Source organism: Balaenoptera physalus (assembly GCF_965194825.1).
Source record: "Balaenoptera physalus genome assembly, chromosome: 10".
NCBI classification, from domain to species: domain Eukaryota; kingdom Metazoa; phylum Chordata; class Mammalia; order Artiodactyla; family Balaenopteridae; genus Balaenoptera; species Balaenoptera physalus.
The window spans coordinates 113593523-113613767 of record NC_138889.1 but is presented as its reverse complement, the minus strand read 5'-3'; the positions used below and the strand labels follow the sequence as shown (position 1 = coordinate 113613767).

Here is a 20245-nt window from a genome sequence, read left to right as displayed (position 1 = left end):
GGGTGTGGTGGTGCCTGTTGTGGTCTTTGTCAGTGGTGGGGCTGTGGGTGTGGCGGTCCCTGTTGTGGTCTTTGTCAGTGGCGGGGTTCTGGGTGTGGTGGTCCCTGTTGTGGTCTTTGTCAGTGGCGGGTTTCTGGGTGTGGTGGTCTTTGTCAGTGGCGGGGCTGTGGGTGTGGCGGTCTCTGTTGTGGTCTTTGTCAGTGGTGGTGCTGTGCGTGTGGTGTTCCCTGTTGTGGTCTTTGTCAGTGGTGAAGCTGTGAGTGTGGCCGTCCTTGTTGTGGTCTTTGTCAGTGGTGGGGTTCTGGGTGTGGCGGTCCCTGTTGTAGTCTTTGTCAGTGGCGGGGTTCTGGGTGTGGCGGTCCCTGTTGTAGTCTTTGTCAGTGGCAGGGTTCTGGGTGTGGCGGTCCCTGTTGTGGTCTTTGTCAGTGGCGGTGCTGTGGGTGTGGCGGTCCCTGTTGTGGTCTTTGTCAGTGGTGGGGCTGTGGGTGTGGCGGTCCCTGTTGTGGTCTTTGTCAGTGGCCCGGCTGTGTGTGTGGCGGTCCCTGTTGTGGTCTCTGTCAGTGGCGGGGTTCTGGGTGTGGCGATCCCTGTTGTGGTCTCTGTCAGTGGCGGGGCTGTGGGTGTGACGGTCCCTGTTGTGGTCTTTGTCAGTGGTGGGTCTGTGGGTGGGGCGGTCCCTGTTGTGGTTTTTGTCAGTGGCGGGGTTCTGGGTGTGGCGGTCCCTGTTGTGGTCTTTGTCAGTGGCCGGGTCCTCGGTGTGGCGGTCCCTTTTGTGGTCTTTGTCAGTGGCGGGGCTGTGGGTGTGGTGGTCCCTGTTGTGGTCTTTGTCAGTGGCGGGGTTCTGGGAGTGGCGGTCCCTGTTGTGGTCTTTGTCCGTGGCGGGGCTGTGGGTGTGGTGGTCCCTGTTGTGGTCTTTGTCAGTGGCGGCTCTGTGGGTGTGGCGGTCCCTGTTGTGGTCTTTGTCAGTGGCGATGCTGTGGGTGTGGCGGTCCCTGTTGTGGTCTTTGTCCGTGGCGGGGCGGTAGGTGTGGCGGTCCCTGTTGTGGTCTTTGTCCATGGTGGGGTTATGGGTGTGGTGGTCCCTGTTGTGGTCTTTGTCAGTGGCGGGGTTCTGGGTGTGGCAGTCCCTGTTGTGGTCTTTGTCAGTGGTGGGTCTGTGGGTGTGGCGGTCCCTGTTGTGGTCTCTGTCAGTGGTGGGGTTCTGGGTGTGGCGGTGCCTGTTGTGGTCTTTGTCAGTGGCGGGGCTGTGGGTGTGGCAGTCCCTGTTGTGGTCTTTGTCAGTGGCGGGGTTCTGGGTGTGGCGGTCCCTGTTGTGGTCTTTGTCAGTGGTGGGTTTCTGGGTGTGGTGGTCTTTGTCAGTGGCGGGGCTGTGGGTGTGGCGGTCTTTGTTGTGGTCTTTGTCAGTGGTGGGGTTCTGGGTGTGATGGTCCCTGTTGTGGTCTTTGTCAGTGGAGGGGTTCTGGGTGTGGGCTCTGTTTCTGTGACAGGGACGTGTGTCGATGTGGGTGGCGTGCCAGCTGGCTTTGGGGTGGAGGAGGTAGCATGGGACTCTGTTGGGGTGATGACTCGGTGAGAGGTTGGAGCCACCGATGAGGTGGCAGATGTTGACACGTGGATGGGAAGGGTCTCTGGGTGTGATGTGATGGGATAGGTGGTAGTGGTCTGCAAGGGTGTTCCTGTGGATGGAGCTGTTGTGTGGGAAGTGGTGGGGACAGAACGGGTAGGGATGGAGTGAGTGGTGAAAGGGGTGTGTGGCCCAGTGTGGGTGGCTATGGTGGTGTGTGTCACGGGTGTCCCTGTGCCTCTACTGGTGGATATAAGGGAGATGGTGGTGAATGGTGGGGATGTGGTTACATGGAGGGCATTTGAAGTAGAGTGTGATACCGGGGCCGTGGAGGTTGTGGCTGTGCTGACCGAGTTCTGGGCTCGCGTGGTCCCTGTTGTGGTCTTTGTCAGTGGCGAGGTTCTGGGTGTGACAGTCCCTGTTGTGGTCTTTGTCAGTGGCGGGGTTCTGGGTGTGGCAGTCCCTGTTGTGGTCTTTGTCAGTGGTGGGTCTGTGGGTGTGGCGGTCCCTGTTGTGGTCTCTGTCAGTGGTGGGGTTCTGGGTGTGGCGGTGCCTGTTGTGGTCTTTGTCAGTGGCGGGGCTGTGGGTGTGGCAGTCCCTGTTGTGGTCTTTGTCAGTGGCGGGGTTCTGGGTGTGGCGGTCCCTGTTGTGGTCTTTGTCAGTGGCGGGTTTCTGGGTGTGGTGGTCTTTGTCAGTGGTGCGGCTGTGGGTGTGGCGGTCTTTGTTGTGGTCTTTGTCAGTGGCGGGGTTCTGGGTGTGGGCTCTGTTTCTGTGACAGGGACGTGTGTCGATGTGGGTGGCATGCCAGTTGGCTTTGGGGTGGAGGAGGTAGCATGGGACTCTGTTGGGGTGATGACTCGGTGAGAGGTTGGAGCCACCGATGAGGTGGCAGATGTTGACACGTGGATGGGAAGGGTCTCTGGGTGTGATGTGATGGGATAGGTGGTAGTGGTCTGCAAGTGTGTTCCTGTGGATGGAGCTGTTGTGTGGGAAGTGGTGGGGACAGAACGGGTGGAGATGGAGTGAGTGGTGAAAGGGGTGTGTGGCCCAGTGTGGGTGGCTATGGTGGTGTGTGTCACGGGTGTCCCTGTGCCTCTACTGGTGGATTTAAGGGAGTTGGTGGTGAATGGTGGGGACGTGGTTACATGGAGGGCATTTGAAGTAGAGTGTGATACCGGGGCCGTGGAGGTTGTGGCTGTGCTGACCGAGTTCTGGGCTCGCGTGGTCCCTGTTGTGGTCTTTGTCAGTGCCGGGGTTCTGGGTGTGGTGGTCCCTGTTGTGGTCTTTGTCAGTGGCGGGGTTCTGGGTGTGGCAGTACCTGTTGTGGTCTTTGTCAGTGGTGGGTCTGTGGGTGTGGCGGTCCCTGTTGTCTTTGTCAGTGGTGGGGTTCTGGGTGTGGGCTCTGTTTCTGTGACAGGGACGTGTGTTGATGTGGGTGGGGTGCCAGTTGGCTTTGGAGTGGTGGAGGTAGTGTGGGACCTTGTTGGGGTGATGACTCGGTGAGAGGTTGGAGTCACCAAAGAAGTGGCAGATGTTGACACAGGGATGGGGAGGGTCTCTGGGTGTGATGTGATAGGGTAGGTGGTAGTGGTCTGGAAGGGTGTTCCCGTGGATGGAGCTGTTGTGTGGGAGGTGGTGGGGACAGAACGGGTGGGGGTGGAGTGAGTGGTGAAAGGGGTGTGTGGCCCAGTATGGATGGCGGTGGTGGTGTGTGTCATGCCTGCACCTCTACTGGTGGATTTACGGGAGTTGGTGGTGAATGGTGGGGACGTGGTTACATGGAGGGCACTTGAAGTAGAGTGTGATACCGGGGCCGTGGAGGTTGTGGCTGTGCTGACCGAGTTCTGGGCTCGTGTGGTCCCTGTTGTGGTCTTTGTCAGTGGTGGGGTTCTGGGTGTGGTGGTCCCTGTTGTGGTCTTTGTCAGTGGCGGGTCTGTGGGTGTGGCGGTCCCTGTTGTGGTCTTTGTCAGTGGTGGGTCTGTGGGTGTGGCAGTCCCTGTTGTGGTCTTTGTCAGTGGCGGGTTTCTGGGTGTGGCAGTCCCTGTTGTGGTCTCTGTCAGTGGCGGGGTTCTGGGTGTGGCGGTGCCTGTTGTGGTCTTTGTCAGTGGCGGGGCTGTGGGTGTGGCGGTCCCTGTTGTGGTCTTTGTCAGTGGCGGGGTTCTGGGTGTGGCAGTCCCTGTTGTGGTCTTTGTCAGTGGCGGGGTTCTGGGTGTGGCAGTCCCTGTTGTGGTCTTTGTCAGTGGTGGGTCTGTGGGTGTGGCGGTCCCTGTTGTGGTCTCTGTCAGTGGCGGGGTTCTGGGTGTGGCGGTGCCTGTTGTGGTCTTTGTCAGTGGCGGGGCTGTGGGTGTGGCGGTCCCTGTTGTGGTCTTTGTCAGTGGCGGGGTTCTGGGTGTGGCGGTCCCTGTTGTGGTCTTTGTCAGTGGCGGGTTTCTGGGTGTGGTGGTCTTTGTCAGTGGCGGGGCTGTGGGTGTGGCGGTCCCTGTTGTGTTCTTTGTCAGTGGCGGGGTTCTGGGTGTGGCGGTCCCTGTTGTGGTCTTTGTCAGTGGCGGGGCTGTGGGTGTGGTGGTCCCTGTTGTGGTCTTTGTCAGTGGCGGGGTTCTGGGTGTGGTGGTCCCTGTTGTGGTCTCTGTCAGTGGTGGGGCTGTGGGTGTGGCGGTCTCTGTTGTGGTCTTTGTCCGTGGCGGGGTTCTGGGTGTGGGCTCTGTTTCTGTGACAGGGACGTGTGTCGATGTGGGTGGGGTGCCAGTTGGCTTTGGGGTGGAGAAGGTAGCATGGGACTCTGTTGAGGTGATGACTTGGTGAGAGGTTGGAGCCGCCGAGGAGGTGGCAGATGTTGACACGTGGATGGGAAGGCTCTCTGGGTGTGATTGGGTGGGGTAGGTGGTGGTGGTCCAGAAAGGTGTTCCCGTGGGCGGACCTGTTGTGTGGGTGGTAGTGGGGACAGAACGGGTGGGGGTGGAGTGAGTCCTGAAAGGGATGTGTGGCGTGGTGGGTGTGGCCGTGGTGGTGTGTGTTAGGGGGTTGGATGCAGAGTGTGTGGTGTGACTGGTGTTCCTCTCGGCCCTAGCAGTGGTGGCTCTTGACAGTGGACTGGTGTGCATTGTGCTGTGGCCTGTGGTGCTCTCCGGGGGTTGTGGAGGGTCCGTCTGCTGTGTCTCCTGGCTGACGGGGGTTTCAGGGGTCCAACGGTGTGTTGAGGACGCTGTAGAAAACAGTGGTGGTCAGTTCACTCCCTCCTCCTTGTTACCCTATCTTGGGGTGTGACCTGTTCATCACCCACACCTTCCACATCGTCCTTCTCACATGTGGCTTCTGTGTGTCCCTGGTGGTGTGTCCAGGAGTTTTCTGAATGAGTATCTCGTTCCTCTCCCAAACCCCACCCCGGCATTCTCTGTGGACCCTTGTTGCATCTTAGCTGCTTGTAGTGGGTTTTGGGGTCCCTCCCCAGCAGCCCTGCATGGCTCTGCCCCCTCAACGCTGCTCTCAGGGCGGCCGTTGTTCGGGTGGGCTCGGCCGTCCCTCCACGGCTCCCCTGCCACTGGCCTCGGGAAAGGGCCTCTCTTCTCGCCTGCTGTCAGGGGACTCGGAGGTTTGTGGCCCTGCCCCAGGGTCGGTGCCTGCACTTGGGTCAGGGGCCTTTTGGAGCCCTGGCCTCCCCTGGGGCCTGTGGACTCCCTTGGTGGGGGTGGCCGTGGTGGGTGGGGGCTTGGGTGCTGTGGCCGGGGAGATGTGCAAAGAGGAGCGTGATTAGCCAGCCAGGCTGCCCCCTCCTTCGGGCCTGAGCCAGCCCTGTGTGGTCGTGGGCGTGGCCCGAGGCTGCCGTCTTCCACGTGGCCCCACACAGCTTGGGCTGGGCGCTGGGGCTGCCCCGCCGAGGCCCCTCTGTGGGGACAGGCAGTGGTGGCATGCTTACTTGCGGGGGACACTGTGGAGGTCCCTGATGTTGCCGGGGTTGGCGGGGCTGCTGTGGTTCGCGCCGTGGACCGAGCTGTGGACCGCGTGGCTGTGCTGGGGGAGGATCCCGTGGGCTGCGTTGTGGCCTGGGTCACGGTGGGTGCTGTGGCTGTCGACCTTCGAGTGGCCGTGGTGGTCGGCGCTGCTGTGGCCCGTGTGGTGACAGTGGAGGTGGTTCGAGACGAATCTGCAGAGAACAACGCCCGACATCCCCTTCAGCCCCGTCCGCACTGCCACGGGCGCCTCCTCACCCACCCCGGGGCCCTGGCCCGGGGGCCTTACCTCCCGAGGAGAATGTTGGTTGTGTCCGGGTGGTGGGGGCTGTGGCTGTGGCTGGAAGGCTGGGTGTCCGGGTCGGGGCCTCAGGTGTGGCCGGGGAGCTTGGCGAGGGTCTGGGGGAGCTCAGCCCAGTGGTGCTGGGGGTCACTGTGGTGCTGGCCGTGGCTGTGGTGGGCCTGGTTTCTGTGCCAGGCAAGCCTGAGTGTGGCACACATGCTGTTGTTGTAGGGTAGGGAGCTGCTCTGGCACTCCCTTTGGGAGGAGCCCTTCGCTTCCCTGCTGGGCCCCCAAGCCACGCAGGCTGGGCAGGAGCCCTCAGGGCAGTGGGGGCCCCCGGCAGGGCATGTGTCCTTTGGCCCTGCTGTGCTCGGTGGCCAGGCAGCAGGGCCCAGTGGGGCCTGCCGAGCCCCTCCTGTCTGACTTCCTGGTCAGCACCTGCTGCCCCCACGGTGCCGAGCAGCCCAGGGCCAGCCCAGGTACACCCTGCCCCGCCCCACACCCGCAAGCCTGGCTGCTGCCGCTGGGCGGGCAGACACAGGCTGGGCTGGCTGCAGGCCGGCTGGTGGAGCCGGGGAAGAGCCCTGGGAGAGAGCCTGCTTCACCTTGGCACCTTGCATGTGTGCAATCACCTGCTGTGGGCAGCGGCACGGTGGGCGACGACGCTGCAAGAGGAGGGTGGTCGGGGGTGCTTCCTCCCGCCCCGCCTCCGCCTGCCTGGGCCCTTCAGAGCCTTCGGCTGTGTCCCCAGGGTGTGAGTCAGAGGACACGGGGGATGGACGTACCGCAGACGTGCCGGGACCCCTGCTCCCCACCCTCCTCCCCTCCCCATCTTCTCTCCCCTCCCCCCACCTCTGCATTGATGGGCCTGGCAGGGAGTGGAGGGGCCAGCCGGGGTGCTGCCCAAGGGTAGCTGCAGGTAGTGTCCAGTGCCCACCAGGCCGCCTGTTGCCGAACTCCCAGGAGGTCCTGCTCTGCACCCACACACCCCAGCAGGCTGGCAGGACCCGGGTGTGCCCTGTGGCCGCAGGCTGGGTGAGTGGATGTTTGGGGAGGGGAGGGGAGGCGAGGGCCAACCCCTTTCCCTGGTCTCTGGCTGCCCTGGTCTCTGGCTGTGCCCCTGGGGAGTGGGGGTGCTGGGGGGCTGGCCAGAGGTTTGGGCTGGAGCTGGGAGCTCTGTGGGGGGGGCATGAGGGGCTCTTGGGCAGTGGACTGAGCTTACTGCATGGCAAGCACATCCCCTTGTCGTGGTCGAAGTACTCGTTCTGGGAGCAGTTGTAGCAGCCTGAGGGGGGCGTGCAGAGAACAGGCAGACCTCAGTGTCCAGAGCCAGAAGCCCCTCTTCCCCAGGCCTGGTCCCTCCCCTCTCTCTGCCGGCCTCTCCCCCGATCCCCAGGGTCCCCACTGTCAGACACGCCTCCACATCCTGCCCGCCAGCACTCCCAATCCCTCCAGGCCTGCCCCTCCTCCCGTCTCCTTCTCTGCGCCCAGTACCTTCGATGTTGGCGCCCGGGACGCTCTGCGGCCACTCGGGGCAGAGGCATGGCTGGTAGTGCCATGTACAGTTGGCCTCCTGGGCATACTGGTACTTGCCGCCGCCCACCTGCGTGTGGGTGTTGTAGAAGTCGCAGTAGATGGCTGGGGGGAAGGGCACCGTCAGGCGGCAGAGCTGGCCCGGGAGCCCGCACCTGCCAGCGGGCCCCAGGCGCCTGTGCCTCCCTGGGGGTGCCGCCCACCCGGGAGAAGCGCTGCAGCCGGACATGCCGCCTGTGGCCCCGCGGGGGCCTCTGGGCAGGCGCGGGACTCACGGCAGAAGTCTGGGGACCGCCAGTCCACGCACACGCCCTTGTCCAGGCAGGCCTGGGCGTAGGCGGCCACGGCGTCACACAGGCACTCGCAGTCCCCGCCGGCGTCACACCCACACGCGTCGCGCACGCAGGCCTCATAGTAAGGCAGGCGGTACACCTGTGGGGGCCGGCCCTCCGCGTCAGGCCGGGGCCAGGCTCCCCGCGGCCACCCCTCTCCCCTGACGGCTTGGCCACGGAGCCCAGGGCGCCGGCCAGGGCAGGACGGGGCACTTGGGGGGGCACCTGGCCGTGGCAGGCGGCGAAGGTCTGGCTGTTGATGATGGCGCACTTGCGCTCAGCCCAGGAGCGACGGAAGGTGTTGAGGCTGCAGGGGTCCAGCGTGAAGGTGGTGTCCCCGCACAGCGGGCTCTCCTTCCAGGAGTTCACGAACTCCAGCTCGCTGGACGCCAGGTACTTGCTGCGTGTCTGGAAGTCGTCCTTCATGTTCCCGTTGTAGTTGCCGCACAAGCCGCAGAGGGTGTCCTGCGGGGGCTGGTGTCAGGTGTCAGGTGGCCGGCAGGCAGGGACTCACCACTCCCTGGGGCTGTGGGGCAGGGGCGGCGGTACCTGGGAGGCACGGGCGATCTTGATGAAGACGGTCATGTGCTTGTTCCAGATGAGGGTCAGGTGGTACGTGCTGCTGATGGTGGCATCCAGCACCAGGTGCAGGGAGCTGGCCTTGACCCGGAAGTGCATGCTGGGGTCCTCCCCGCTGACCGTGTAGTTCCTATCCGCCAGCACGATGGACAGGCCCTGTGGGGTGCGGCTGTCACAGGATGCCTGCCCACGTCCTGGGTGGCCGCTAAGTGCCGCTGGGCTCTGCCTCCCGGCCTGAGCTCTCCGTGGCGGGGCCAGCCCTGGCCTGGGGGGTCTGCCCTCTAGAGCCTGCTGCCGGCAGAAGGTTCCAGAACATGCTGGAAACTGTGCCGAGGGCTGAGGGTCAGGCTTGTGGGAGAACCCCTCCCTGCTGCACGGTTGTCCAATTCCGGGGACACTGCTGCCGTGATGTGGACGTGGAGGCCAGGGCACAGGGCCGTGAGGGCCCCGAGAGGCCAGGCCCTGGGGCCCCAGGGGGAGGTTGGGAAGGCCACCCGCCTGCTCACCCCCAGGAAGATCTTGATGGCCCGCGAGCAGGTGACGCCTGACTTCCCACACACGACATTCTCTGTAAGGATCTTGAAGGTGGGCTGCGAGTCGCTGGCACCGCAGCTGTCCTGTGGGGAGACGGCGCTGAGGAGGAGCCGGCCCTGCGGCCCCCCGGGCCCCCCGTGGCCCCCCTGTGGTCCCCTGGGGCCCAGGCCGGCACTCACTGTGGCCAGGATGTACTCGCAGTTGCCATCAAACACGAAGCGCTGCCCGTCGAAGGTGACCACGTGGCCCTCCCCGTAGAGGGTACAGGTGGATGGGCAGTGGGCACTCTGCTGGCACGTCCATGTCCCCCTAGAGCAGATGCTGTGGGAGGAGCAGGGCATTCTGGGGTGACCGGGGTACACGCACCCCCGCAGGACCCTGACCTCGCGGGTTGGTAGGGACCCCTGCCCGCCCCAAGGGCTCACGGGCAGTTGGGCCACCAGGGTCTGCGGGTAGGGCTGCGGCTCACCAGCTCTTGCAGTCCGTGTGGAGCTCGGCGCCCTTGGGATAGGAGACGCCTGCAAACTCGCACGGGCACTCCTCGGGGGGCACACACTGCCCGTTGGCGTTCTCGTAGAGCCCCTTGGCACAGACACAGCCAGGCTCACACTTGGTGGGCACCTGCAGGGAGGAGGGTCAGTGGCCCCTGGAGGGTGGCCCTGCTTGCAGCCCTGGGACCTTCTGAGACTCCCCAGCATTCTCCCCAGACCTGCTCTCTGCGTCCATCCTGCTCTGGGCCTTCCCTTAGCACAGCTGCCCCTCTCTGAGGGGCATCACCTCTGTGTCATGGCTGGGCTGTTGTATGCCCACCCCAAGCTGGCAGGGCCCACGGTCCTCAGGGAGCTCACAAAGGAGCACACGGCGGCCACGCCACCGGTCACGTGCATCACGGGATGGTGGGAATGGAGCACGGCCCGCCTTTCATGAGGGGTCTGTGGGAATCTTCTTGTGGGCCAAGGAGAAGATGTTGGGGCGTCTGCCGTGGGTATATCTAGCCCAGGGTGTCCCCGGCACCCCCAGGCAGTGGGACCTGCCCTCTGAGGAGCGCGCGTGCCCCTCGCTCCACCCGGTCTTACACAGGGGGTGCCGGTGGCCAGCATCTGACAGGTGGGGGCGCAGGCCGCCCCGAACTTGTCCTCCGAGGACCGGCTGCAGGACTGGAACGTCTTGGGGGCCGAGCAGGTTGCTGCAGAGACAAGGGGCCTGGGGTGAGGCGGGCCCGGAGGAGCCGAGGCACCCACAGTCCAGCTCCGCCAGCCTCGGCCGCAGCTACGTACCCAAGAGCATCTGAGGCTGTGCCGGGCAGCTCAGCCGCCCGTTGACGCAGTAGCTGCGGGAGAGAGGCCCGGTGAGCGCCGCCTGGGCTGGGCTGCAGGCCGGGGGCCGCCCTCTGGACCCCTCGCTCACCAGATGACGCCATTGACCATGGTGGACTGGTCGGCCAGGATGAACTTGGAGCCGTCCAGGAGGCAGGGACACTGGGCCTTACGCACACACTCGGTCTTGTGGTTCAGGTAGGTGCCCTCGGGGCAGTTGCAGCCGTCCACGGGTACGGCGCTGGGGTGGCACTCAGCCTCGCGGTCGGACAGCGACAGGCACGTGCGGTCGCAGGCCTGGCTGTCGTAGCTGAACGTCTGGTTGCCTGTGCAAGGGGTGCCTGCGGGGGACCCGGAGTCAGGCCCGGTGTGTGTGTGTGTGGGGGGGGCACCATCCCCGCCAGCCCCGCTGGCCCGTACGCACTGCAGTTGTCCACGCTGCTCCTCCAGCCCTGGAGCAGGACGCCCCGCGAGGTGCATGCGAGGGCGTAGTCGCCCAGGGCGGCGCAGATGTGCGGGAAGGTCTCCTCGTAGTTGCAGGCCTGGTACACGCACCTCTGTGGGCAGACAGGGGCCGTGGGTGCCCACCCAGGACCCCAAGGGTGCCCCCCGCGCCCCCCACACCCCCGCTGCCCACGGGGCCGCCCACCTTGTAGAAGGGCTTGGGGTCCACGGCGGCATGGCACTTCTCGAACACCGTGCCCTTCTTCACCAGCACCGCGCAGTGGGTCTCCGCGCACACCTCTGGGGGGCAGGCCGGCGTGGGTCAGCCGTCCGCTGGGGTCTCCCGCCCACCCCGCAGCCCTCCCGGACGGCACTCACTGTTGAGCTGGCTCATGGAGCAGGGGTCGGTCTCACGCTCGAGCGCGGCTGGGCAGTTTCCTGCCCGCCAGGAGTCCACGAAGAGCGAGGCGGTGCCCTCGGCGATGCCCACGCTGGTCGTGAAGTCGTCCGTCGTGTCCCCGTTGAAGTTGCCGCAGAGCCCTGGGCCGGCCGGGCGTGAGGGTGGACTGGCCCATGCCCCTGTCCTGCCCCGCCCTCCCCAAAGCCCGTCTCCTCCCCTAACCACGCCCAGGGTGAGAGGCCATGGCTGGCTACACCCCTGGGAGGACCAGCCGGCTAGGTGGAGCCGGCCTGGGCCGTGAGCGCCCGACACATTGGGTCAGTGCAGGGCTCTGCTGGGCCCCTCCTCCTCTGGAGTGGCCGAGCCGGGTGGGGACGGGGCAGCTGGGCCGACCCTGGGCAGCTGGGGGAGGGACTCACCTCTGGTCTGGCCTCTGAACTGGGGCCCGACAGTGATGTACACCTGGAACACGGGCCACAGCTGGATCACGAGCTCCAGCCCGAAGGTGGTGACCATCTGGATGTGGGTGGATGTCTGCCTGAAGACTGTGATGTTGCCTGAGGGGATAGGGGGCCTCAGCAGGCGGCCTGCTTTGGGACCCGGCTCGTGGGGCCCTGGGTACCGGGTGGGGGCTGAGGACGTACGAGTCTTATACGGCAGCCACTTGGTGTCCCTGTTGTTGGTGATCACCTCGTCCTGAGAAATCACAATCTTGTCCTGCGGGGAGGGTGGCTGAGTTACGGGGGGCCGGGAGTTGTGGAGGCCTCCGCCTCCCGTGGGCCAGGCAGGGTGAAGGGGAAGCTGGGACGCATCTGCTCGGGGCCCTGGGTGGGCGCAGGTGGCAGGCGGGGTGGCCTCACCTGGCTGGACATGTAGATGACAGCGGCCAGCGATGTCTCCGAGCGTGAGTACCCAGACTGGTCGTACACGGCCATGAGCGAGCCCCCGTCGGGGAGCTGGGGGCTCTGGGAGGAGGGGCGGCTCAGCACAGGGGGCCCGGCGTGCTCACGGTGACCCCCCGTGGCGGGCCCCCGCGCGGAGGCCGTGTCCTACCTGGAGGAGGATGTAGGTGCAGGTGCCGTGGAAGCGGTAGGGCCTGGCGTCGAATGTGGTGACGAAGGAGCCGCCCTCCAGGGCACAGCGCCTGGGGCAGGGCCGCTCCATGCACTCCCAGTGGCCCCCGGAGCACCGGCTGTGGGCAAGGAGGCATGACCCAGGTGGCCCCCGGGGCTGAGGCCGCCGCGTCCCCGTCCCTGTCCCCTGCCTGCCTGCACGCCTCTCCTGCTGCCCTGCACTCACCAGGTCTGGCAGGCGGCTGTCGTGACCTCCCCAGGGGCGTAGACCACCCCGCTGAGCATGCAGGGGCACTGGGGGACAGGCACGCAGCTGTGGTTTTTGGAGATGTCGTCCAGAACCATACCTGCAGGAGAGGGGCTTCCTGGGGCTGCGGGCAAGGAGACCCCTCCCGCCCTCCTGCTGGGCAGCCCCTCCCCCACCCTGTCCTGCGGCGGGGGCTGGGGGCGGGGACTGGGGGGCGGGGCTGGGGGTGGTGGGGCTGGGGCGGGGCTGGGGGCGGGGCTGGGGGCGTGCCCCAGGAGAGCCTCCGCCTTCAGCCCCGCCTGCCTCGCAGACTCCCGCCCCCTCGTGCTAGGTGCGGCTCCTCATTGGGCAGCGGGCCCTGTCCAGCTCCGACCCCGCCTCTGCCCTCCACCTTACTCCCCGTGGACGGGCACATGCGGCCGTGGCCCGGGGCGGCCGTGAGCACAGTGCAGGCAGAGCCCTCCCCGGGCCAAGTCCCAGCAGAGGGTCCGGGGGTTCCGAGCATGGGTGTGGGCGGAGCTGATGCCCTGTCTCTGGGCTCCTTTCCAAGGGTCCTGGGAGAGCAGCTGTCCTCACCTTCCGGGCAGAAGCAGCCGAAGGTGCAGAAGCTGGAGCAGCTGTGCTGCGGGTTGGAGCAGGTCCTCACGCAGGTCTCGCCGCACTCCCGGTACACCTGGTTGGCTGGGCACTGGCCCACAGCTGCAGGCCCGTGTGGCCCTCGTGAGAGGGGTCGGGCGCCCAGGGCCTGGCCACCCACCCGACCCTGGCCGAGGACTTAGGCCAGCCCCTCCTCCACCTGGATCTCCTCTGTCTCACAGACAAGGGGGGATTGGGGGCATCGTGTCTGGAGCCCTGGCCCTCCCCCCGACCCTCCCCAGGACTCACAACAGAGGCCAGGGCCCCGCCAGCTGTTGACGGGCTGGCCGGCCATGCTGCACTGGCGCGAGTACTCAGATAGCGTGGCACAGCTGCAGTTGTGCCGGCCGGGTTGGGCACACGTGGCCATGTCCACCTGGCAGCTCAGCAGGAAGGGCTCCTTGGGCACGTTGCACTCGGGGGACACCAGGGTCAGCAGCCGGATGCAGGTCTGGGCCTGGGCACAGGGACACTCAGGGTCATAGGGGTCAAGGCCACATCCCACACCACGCATGTGACTTGGAAGTCTGGGGGTGTCGTTGGCCTCGGGACCCTGCCAGATCCCGTGAGCCGGCCCCACCCTGGCTGAAGGGCCCCCCCGGCCCCGGGGAGCCTGACCGCCTCACTTACGTTCCCCGCCTGCAGGACCCGGGGGCTGGGGACGGCCTCATAGGCACAGATCTCGCTGGGGTCATCCAGCTTCTGGAGGGCAGCGTACTTAGGGGGTTCCAGGAGTTGGCCTGCGGTGTGGGGTGGGGCAAGGTCAGCACCATGGTTGCTGGGCCACAGAGGGGTCTCCCCACCACTTCCCCCTACCTACCGTCCTCGCTCAGAAACTCATTTGTCTTCTCACCGTCGAAGTTCCCACACAGCCCACACATCTTGCCCATGTGCTTCTTCTCCACCAAGACCTGGAGGGGTCGGGCACCGCCGTCGGGTGGGCGGGGAGACGCACAGGACTCCCAGGGCCCCAGGACCCCTCGGAAGCTGCTCACGCCTGCTCCAGGGGCCCAGAGCACCCCTCATGGGGAGGGTCCTGGCGCCACGCCACCCCGGGGTCTGCCCGCCCGGCTCCTCCCAGGGGACCTCCATTCTTGCTCGATGGAGGGAACTGAGCCAACAAAAAGCCCAGGCTCCTGGCCGGGGTCAGGGCCCCCATCCCCAGGAGGGCAGCTCCGCAGCCCGGTCCCCCGACCCCTGCCGCGTCCTCACCATGAGGTGGGTGCCCGGACCCCACATGACCACCAGCTCCAGCTCCAGCTGCTTGGCCACCAGCCGCACGCTCTGGCCGAAGGGTGTGATCTGGAGCCCGTTGCTGCTGTAGGGCAGGCTGACGGCCCTGCAGGGTGACAGCAGTCAGCAGGCGCCCCTCGGGCCCCCGGCCGCCCGGCCCGGCTCTGCAGCCTACCCCACGTCCTTGACGGAGACGACCGCCTCCTCCACAGTGACCACAGAGGCCCCCAGCTCCACGATGACCCGGGAGATGTTCCCGCTCGGCCCTCGCCGTAGCTGCACGCTGAAGGTGGACGAGGCGTCCTTGCACATGGCCGCAAAGATGTAGTTGCAGGTCCCCGGGAAATCATACACGTGGCCGTCGAAGGTGGAGAAGTGGCTGGCCCCCCATGTGGAGCACCAGCCCCTGTCTGGAGCTGCGGAGAGAGCGGGCGGGGTCTCGGAGCCCTGCGTCCTCCCGGCTGGTGGGGCAGGCCTGGGGCCCCGGGGAGCCCACACTGGGAGACAAGAGGCTTCCCAATTTCTAGGCCCTCCTAGGGTGGGCGGGAGAAGGCCCCGCCCCACACACCCATCCCCTGCCTACGGGAGCGCAGGCCTGTGTTGTGGTTGGGGTCTATGGCGCCATCAGCCCTGGGGTCTGTAGGACAGGAAGCTGCAGCTTAGCCCCCATCCAGCAGGGGCAGCAGGGGCTTGTCTCCCCCAGGCGAGGGTGGTCTGAGGCTCTTCTGTAGCTGGAACCTCTCGTGGAAACCCCAGACACGGTTACCCTGTAGCAGGGCCGTGGCCGGTGGACACGGGGACAGGGGGCTGCCGTGACCCTCACCTGTCTGCGGGGAGTCCTTCAGCCTCTGGAGGCCTGGGGGCACCAAGGAGCTGTCGTCCAGACCTGCGTGGACAGAGCCCGCGGTCAGCGTGGGGCTGCCCAGCTCTGCTCGAGGGCTGTGGCCGGCAGCGTGTTTGGGGTGAGCCGGGCCCGGGGCACGGCGGGGAGCGCCAGCGGGGCCGCTCCCGGGCTGCACAAGCTCCGCCGTCCCCGCCGTCCCTTCCTTTGGTCGCCTCAGAGGGACCTCTCTGAGCTGTCACCTGCTGGGGCTGGGGACACAGTGGGGATGAGGCCCTGCCCCCAGGCACACGCACGCGTGGAAGGGTGGTGAGTGGGGCCAGAGGGTGAGGAGGGGGCAGCCGCAGGCGCTGGGAGCCGGGAGGTCCCTGGGGAGACGGGGTCCCGAGCGTGGGGCTCAGGGCTGGGCGAGCTGCGCCCTGGCTGCCCGTGGCGGCGTCTGGTCCGCAGCACCTGCAGGTCTGCCTGCCGGGCTCCAGGCACTGGCTCGCTCCCCAGAGAAGCCCGGGCGCCGCGCACGCAGGTGGCGCGTGATAAAGGGGCTCCCGGCTGCGCTGGCTCCCAGTGGGCTCCCGTGTGGGCCTCGTGGGGGGTGGTAGCTGCAGGTGGGGGTGAGGAGCCCTGAGCCCAGAGGGGCTCGGTGGTCTGCAAGCGGCGGGAGGGTCAGGGAGAGCTGGGCAGGGGTGCCCGGGCGTCGGTGGGTGACTTGGCCGGCGGCGTGCCGCTGTCCGGCTACACCCGCCGAGTTCCCAGCTCAGCCCACCTCGGGTCCACTCCCTCTGGGGTCCGTGCCCGCTCTGCCGCCAGCTCAGAGGCTGAGTGAGGCTGAGGCCCACGGAGGACTTCTCCCTCTTCTGGGCCCTAAAAGTGGCTGTTTCTTTGCTTCCTTCCTCCCTGTCAACCTCCCGGCGCGCTGGCCATCGCCAGAGAAATGCCTGGTGAGGCTGCTCACGGTGACTGTCGGGACAGGAAGCACGGGCCCAGCCTCGCCTCCCCCATCCCTGCCCTGCTGCAGTCCTCCCTGCGGCCCCGTGGGCCCCGTGGGAGATGAGGCCCGGTGCTGGAGGGCGGCAGGGTCGTCCGCTGAATGCGGCCCCCCGGGGTCCCGTCCCTGCTGCTCCCCACCGCGCCCCCTTTTCCCCGGGGTCTGTGCGTTCCTGGGTGACACTGACCTCCCGAGTCACGGTGCTGGTCGCTGCCAGTGTTGTTTCTCTGGGTGACGCCAGGGAGCAGGGGTGCCTGCCCGATGGCACAGGGTCCCTAGGCTGGGCAGGTGGTGACACCTGGCCCCCTTCCTCTGCAGTGCCCACCACGCACGTCCGCGCCTGGGGCCCCGCCTCTCGGCTCACCGCTGGCCCCCACGATGCCTAGAGTCGCGTCCGCTGTGCCCCCGAGGGTCACTTCCAGGTGCCCCCTCGCAGCGGCTCCTCCCTTCTCCGCCTTGTCACCCAGCACCAGTGTCCCGAGCCCTGTTGCGTTCCGGCCCTCGGCTCTGCCCAGTCCCCGCCCGGCCCTGCGGCCCCACTGTCTGAACGACAGCCCCCCAGCAGCGTCGCTGCTGCCCGCCTAGGACTGTCTGAGCTTCCCATCGCGCTCAGGTCCCTGGCTGGGACCCGCGGGGCCTGCAGGGCAGGCTGGTCCGCCGCCCCTGGCCTTTCTCAGCCCCTGGACGGGCCCTGTGGTGGCTGGGGCACAGGCTGTTCCTTCTGCACGCTTGGCAGCCCTGCATGGCCTGCCCGTTCTGGGTCAACCCTGGCCCGGCTCAGGGGCCTCTGTCCCGGAATCCCCAGCCCCCAAGACCCTGATGTCTGAACTGGTGCTTTGAGGCCTCTGGTCCAGGAGGGCAGGGCCTGCCTCTCGCTCCCCCTGATGCCAGCACGGAGTCGGTGCTCAAAGAGTGTTTGCTGAAATGTGGAGAGGCCCCTGTCCCCCCCGCCCCGTGCAGCATTCACAGCCTGGACCCCCGTGGCTCCCCAAAGCCACGCCTCTCACTACACTTGCTGGCCTACACCCCGCCCTGCCTGGCTCCCGGGCACCTCCCTCCTCGCCCTGGTTCTGGGTCCAGGTCTGGGGGTCCCCAGGGCCAGGGATGGGCCCAGGGAGGCGGCCTCGGATGGGCAAGGTTCCTGAGTGCTCAGAGCCACCCTTGGTGGGTAGGCTGGTGCCTGGGGGGCGGGGAAGGGGCTTCGTGGGAGGCAAGGGGTGGAATGGGCCCGGGGGGGCCTGCTCTACTCGGAGCACCCAGCCTGCCCCCAGCGCCTGGGCCATGGCCAGACGGCAGGCCTGGCGCTTCTCCCTGGCTCCTAGCTGAGGCTGGTGGGGCTCTGGGGCCGCCAAGGAGAGGGCAGCGGGGCAAGGACCTATGAGGCAGGCAGGAGCGAGTCCCGCTGGCTCGGAGACCGGGGCTCTGGGGCGGGCGCCTGCAGTCAGCGGGAAGGGGCTTCCCCCCTGGCCATCAGGGGACCCCTTGGGGCTGGCCCCTCCTGGGGGGCGGGGCCGCGGTGAGCGCCTCCTAGGCCTGCGGCATCTGCCGTGCCCGGGGGAGTTGGCCGAAGGGACCTGTGGGAGGAGGAAGGGGACCCCCATCCCAACAGCCTGATGGGTGAGGCTGGGGGCACTCGGGCGGGCGGCCCCTTCCGGCCTCCCAGGTCTTCAGTCCTCCCGGCAGCCACACAAAAGGGAGGCGTCGCCCGCGCTTGTACAGACCTGGAAACTGAGGCCCAGAGCCCACATCGTGGTTTGTCTGTTCGCAGCCAGGACCCGGTGGAGCCGGGGTCTCTCCCTGAGACTTTTGACTTCAAGGCCCACAAGGCCCCCTACATGCCCTCTGGCTGCCCCTTGGGGACCCCCAGAGGCATCTCGGGACCCAGGGCCCAGTGGGGAGAGTGACAGGGCCAGGCTCTGAGCGCTGAGGCCCTAGCACTGTCCCTGCCTCGCACGCCCATGCCTGCCACACCCACTACTGTGGAGGAGACTGCCTGTCGCCTCTGATTCCCACGGGCTGGGCCAGGCTCCGAGGCCGCCGGCGGAGACCGGGGCCTCGGCAAGTGTGGGGCAGCCACGGAGCGAGGAGAGGCCTCCTGGGCCTGGCTTCCCCTCCCGTTCCCATTCGTCAGCGTCCCCACGGCCAAGCCGCAGAGGCGAGAAGGCCTGGGAGAACTTCCCACGCGCAGGGGCCCTCGGAGGGTGTCTGGCCAACCCTGGTGCACGGCCTGCAGCCCCCCCCAACTCACCGGCGCTGAGCAGGGCACCCCCGCAGGAGAGGAACAGCAGCAGCCGGGGCCCGAGCATGGCGCGGAGAGGAGAGCGGTCACTGCCGGACCCGACACCTCCCACCGTGGGACACTGGGCAGGCTCGCCGCACCTGTGCGGCCTCAGTGGCCTCCCCCGACGTCTTATATAGGGGCCAAGGGCCCTGCCCTGCCACGCCTGCTTGTGCCCCACGCTCCCGTCCGGTAATTGCCACGGACAGCCAGTCCAGTGGTGGCCAAACAGGATCTGGGGCGCAGCTTTATCAGGACCTGGCCTTTGGAAAATTCTTCAGCGGGCAGCGGCCCCGTTGTCACTCACCTCTGAGCAGGGGGCTGGCACACACCCTCCGGGGTCCTGCAAACATCTCCGGTGTTTACTCGAGGCGAGGGGTAAACCTCGATTGCTAGGGGTCTCCCTGGGGGTCAGTCCAGGGAGTCAGCGTGGGCACCTGGGGACTGAGAGGGGGCTTGTCCAGGACATGTGGGGGGAGATGCCTGGGCACCCCCTCCAGGGTGCTACACAGAGAGCTCCTGGGGGGGCGCTGCATCCTCACCTGGACCCAGGACCCCTACAAGGTGCCAGCACACTGGGTCCCACCCCCACCCTGGGAGGAAAGACTGCCCAGTGGCAGGGACTCTCCAGAGGGCAAGCCAGTCCAGACTGCCCCTCGGGGCGGGGTCCAGGCTGGGGGGCTCTCATGCATGGGCCGCTGGCCTTGGGACTCAGATGGATGCCTCCCTGGAGGCCTGAGGAGCTTGGCCTCCAGGGAGGCCACATCCCTGGGGTGCAGGGCCCTGGCTGGCCAGCTCGTTGCTGGAGGCCCCCTTCTCAGCTGGCCCCCTGGGACTTTGGGTCGTGGGAGGGGCAGAGTGGTCCTGCTGGACCCCGGGGCCCCCTAATTACGGTTGTCTGAACCCACATGGCTCTGAGCTGCTTGCTTCAGGCACAGCAGGAGTGAGACGGCCTTGCGGGGGCATCTCCTGTGCCAGCCTCAGGGTGCCCGGCCCACTCAGGCAGAGAAGCAGGGGCTGTGCCCACACCCCCCTGGGAGAAGGACAGAAGGACATGGCTCCTGGGGGAGGCACCCTGGGGAGCAGGAGGCCGGTGGGGCCAGTGGGCACTTGTCCACGGGCAGCTCACACGCCCGCAATGCGAGGGATCAGGGCGAGGGTCATGATCAGGGTCAGGGTCAGGGTGAGGCGAGGGTCGGGGCACAGGTGTTTTGAATTCTCCACGGGACCGTCTCGCAGTCAGGGAGCAGGGTGGGTCCGACCTCTCCAGGGCACCCTGACCCTGAGTAGGAGCCCGGGGGGCCTGGCACAGGGGGCTTCCGCCTTCTTGGGGCGGTTCTGCCCCACGTGGACCTGGGCTCCTTCCACAGAGACTCTGTGTCTGGGGCCTCCCCATACCTCACAGACCACCCAGCTCTGCGGGGCCACCCCCTCCCGGCTCACAGATGCAGAAGATTCTGTGTTATTTACCTTAAATACATTTTAGTTTTAATAGAAAGTTGTTTTAACAGGAAACCGCTCTCGGCAAGCTGCTGGCCTGGGGGTGCCTCAGCCCTGGTGGGCGGGCAGGCAGGTGGGCTGCTCTGGGGACCCAGTTCTCTGTCATTTCTCCTCCATGCTCTTGGCACCCCATTTGGAGAACCCCAGGCCTAGGAATGCTCCCGGCCCAGGTAGGGCTGGGCAAAGGGGGTCCCAGGGAGGCCCCCCTGGGTGCCCCTACCCCGGACCCTCCCGGCTGGGGTCCCTGCAGGAGGGATGGTGCTGAAAAGGGCCTGTGGTCTGGGCATGAGTGGGCTCACGTGGCCATCTGCCCGGGCTTTGCCGAGGGGCCTCCGTGGGGGCTCCCCCTGCCCTCGGGGAGCTCCCGCTCACAGGGGGACTCATGCAGCTCCAGACGGAGGGCCAGGGAAGGCTGGTGGGCGGGGGCTCTCAGGGGCAAGAGGGTGGGCCCTCCCCTCCGGCCTTAGCCCTGGCCAGGGCCCCGCGAGGGTGAGCACAGTGGGGGGCTGCAGGGAGACGG

General features: G+C 66.8%; 1 protein-coding gene across 1 annotated transcript; it reads right to left on the bottom strand.

Annotated features, from left to right (window-relative positions):
- Nucleotides 1-3304: 3304 nt before the first annotated feature.
- MUC6 (mucin 6, oligomeric mucus/gel-forming) lies at nucleotides 3305-18273 on the bottom strand (the record flags this gene model as incomplete). Its single annotated transcript, XM_082476824.1, has 31 exons — nucleotides 18196-18273; nucleotides 14945-15007; nucleotides 14297-14537; nucleotides 14101-14227; nucleotides 13709-13799; nucleotides 13519-13628; nucleotides 13138-13345; nucleotides 12829-12951; nucleotides 12232-12352; nucleotides 11986-12124; nucleotides 11793-11897; nucleotides 11577-11649; nucleotides 11352-11489; nucleotides 10911-11072; nucleotides 10738-10832; nucleotides 10513-10645; nucleotides 10180-10429; nucleotides 10050-10102; nucleotides 9849-9958; nucleotides 9242-9393; nucleotides 8952-9093; nucleotides 8745-8855; nucleotides 8209-8394; nucleotides 7885-8124; nucleotides 7603-7759; nucleotides 7289-7432; nucleotides 7017-7079; nucleotides 5801-5995; nucleotides 5478-5705; nucleotides 4027-4766; nucleotides 3305-3634 (listed from the first exon to the last, which is right to left on the bottom strand). Exons 1-31 carry the CDS (start codon nucleotides 18251-18253, stop codon nucleotides 3305-3307), a joined length of 5088 nt encoding a protein of 1695 aa, XP_082332950.1. The 5' UTR covers nucleotides 18254-18273.
- Between the last annotated feature and the right edge of the window lie 1972 nt (nucleotides 18274-20245).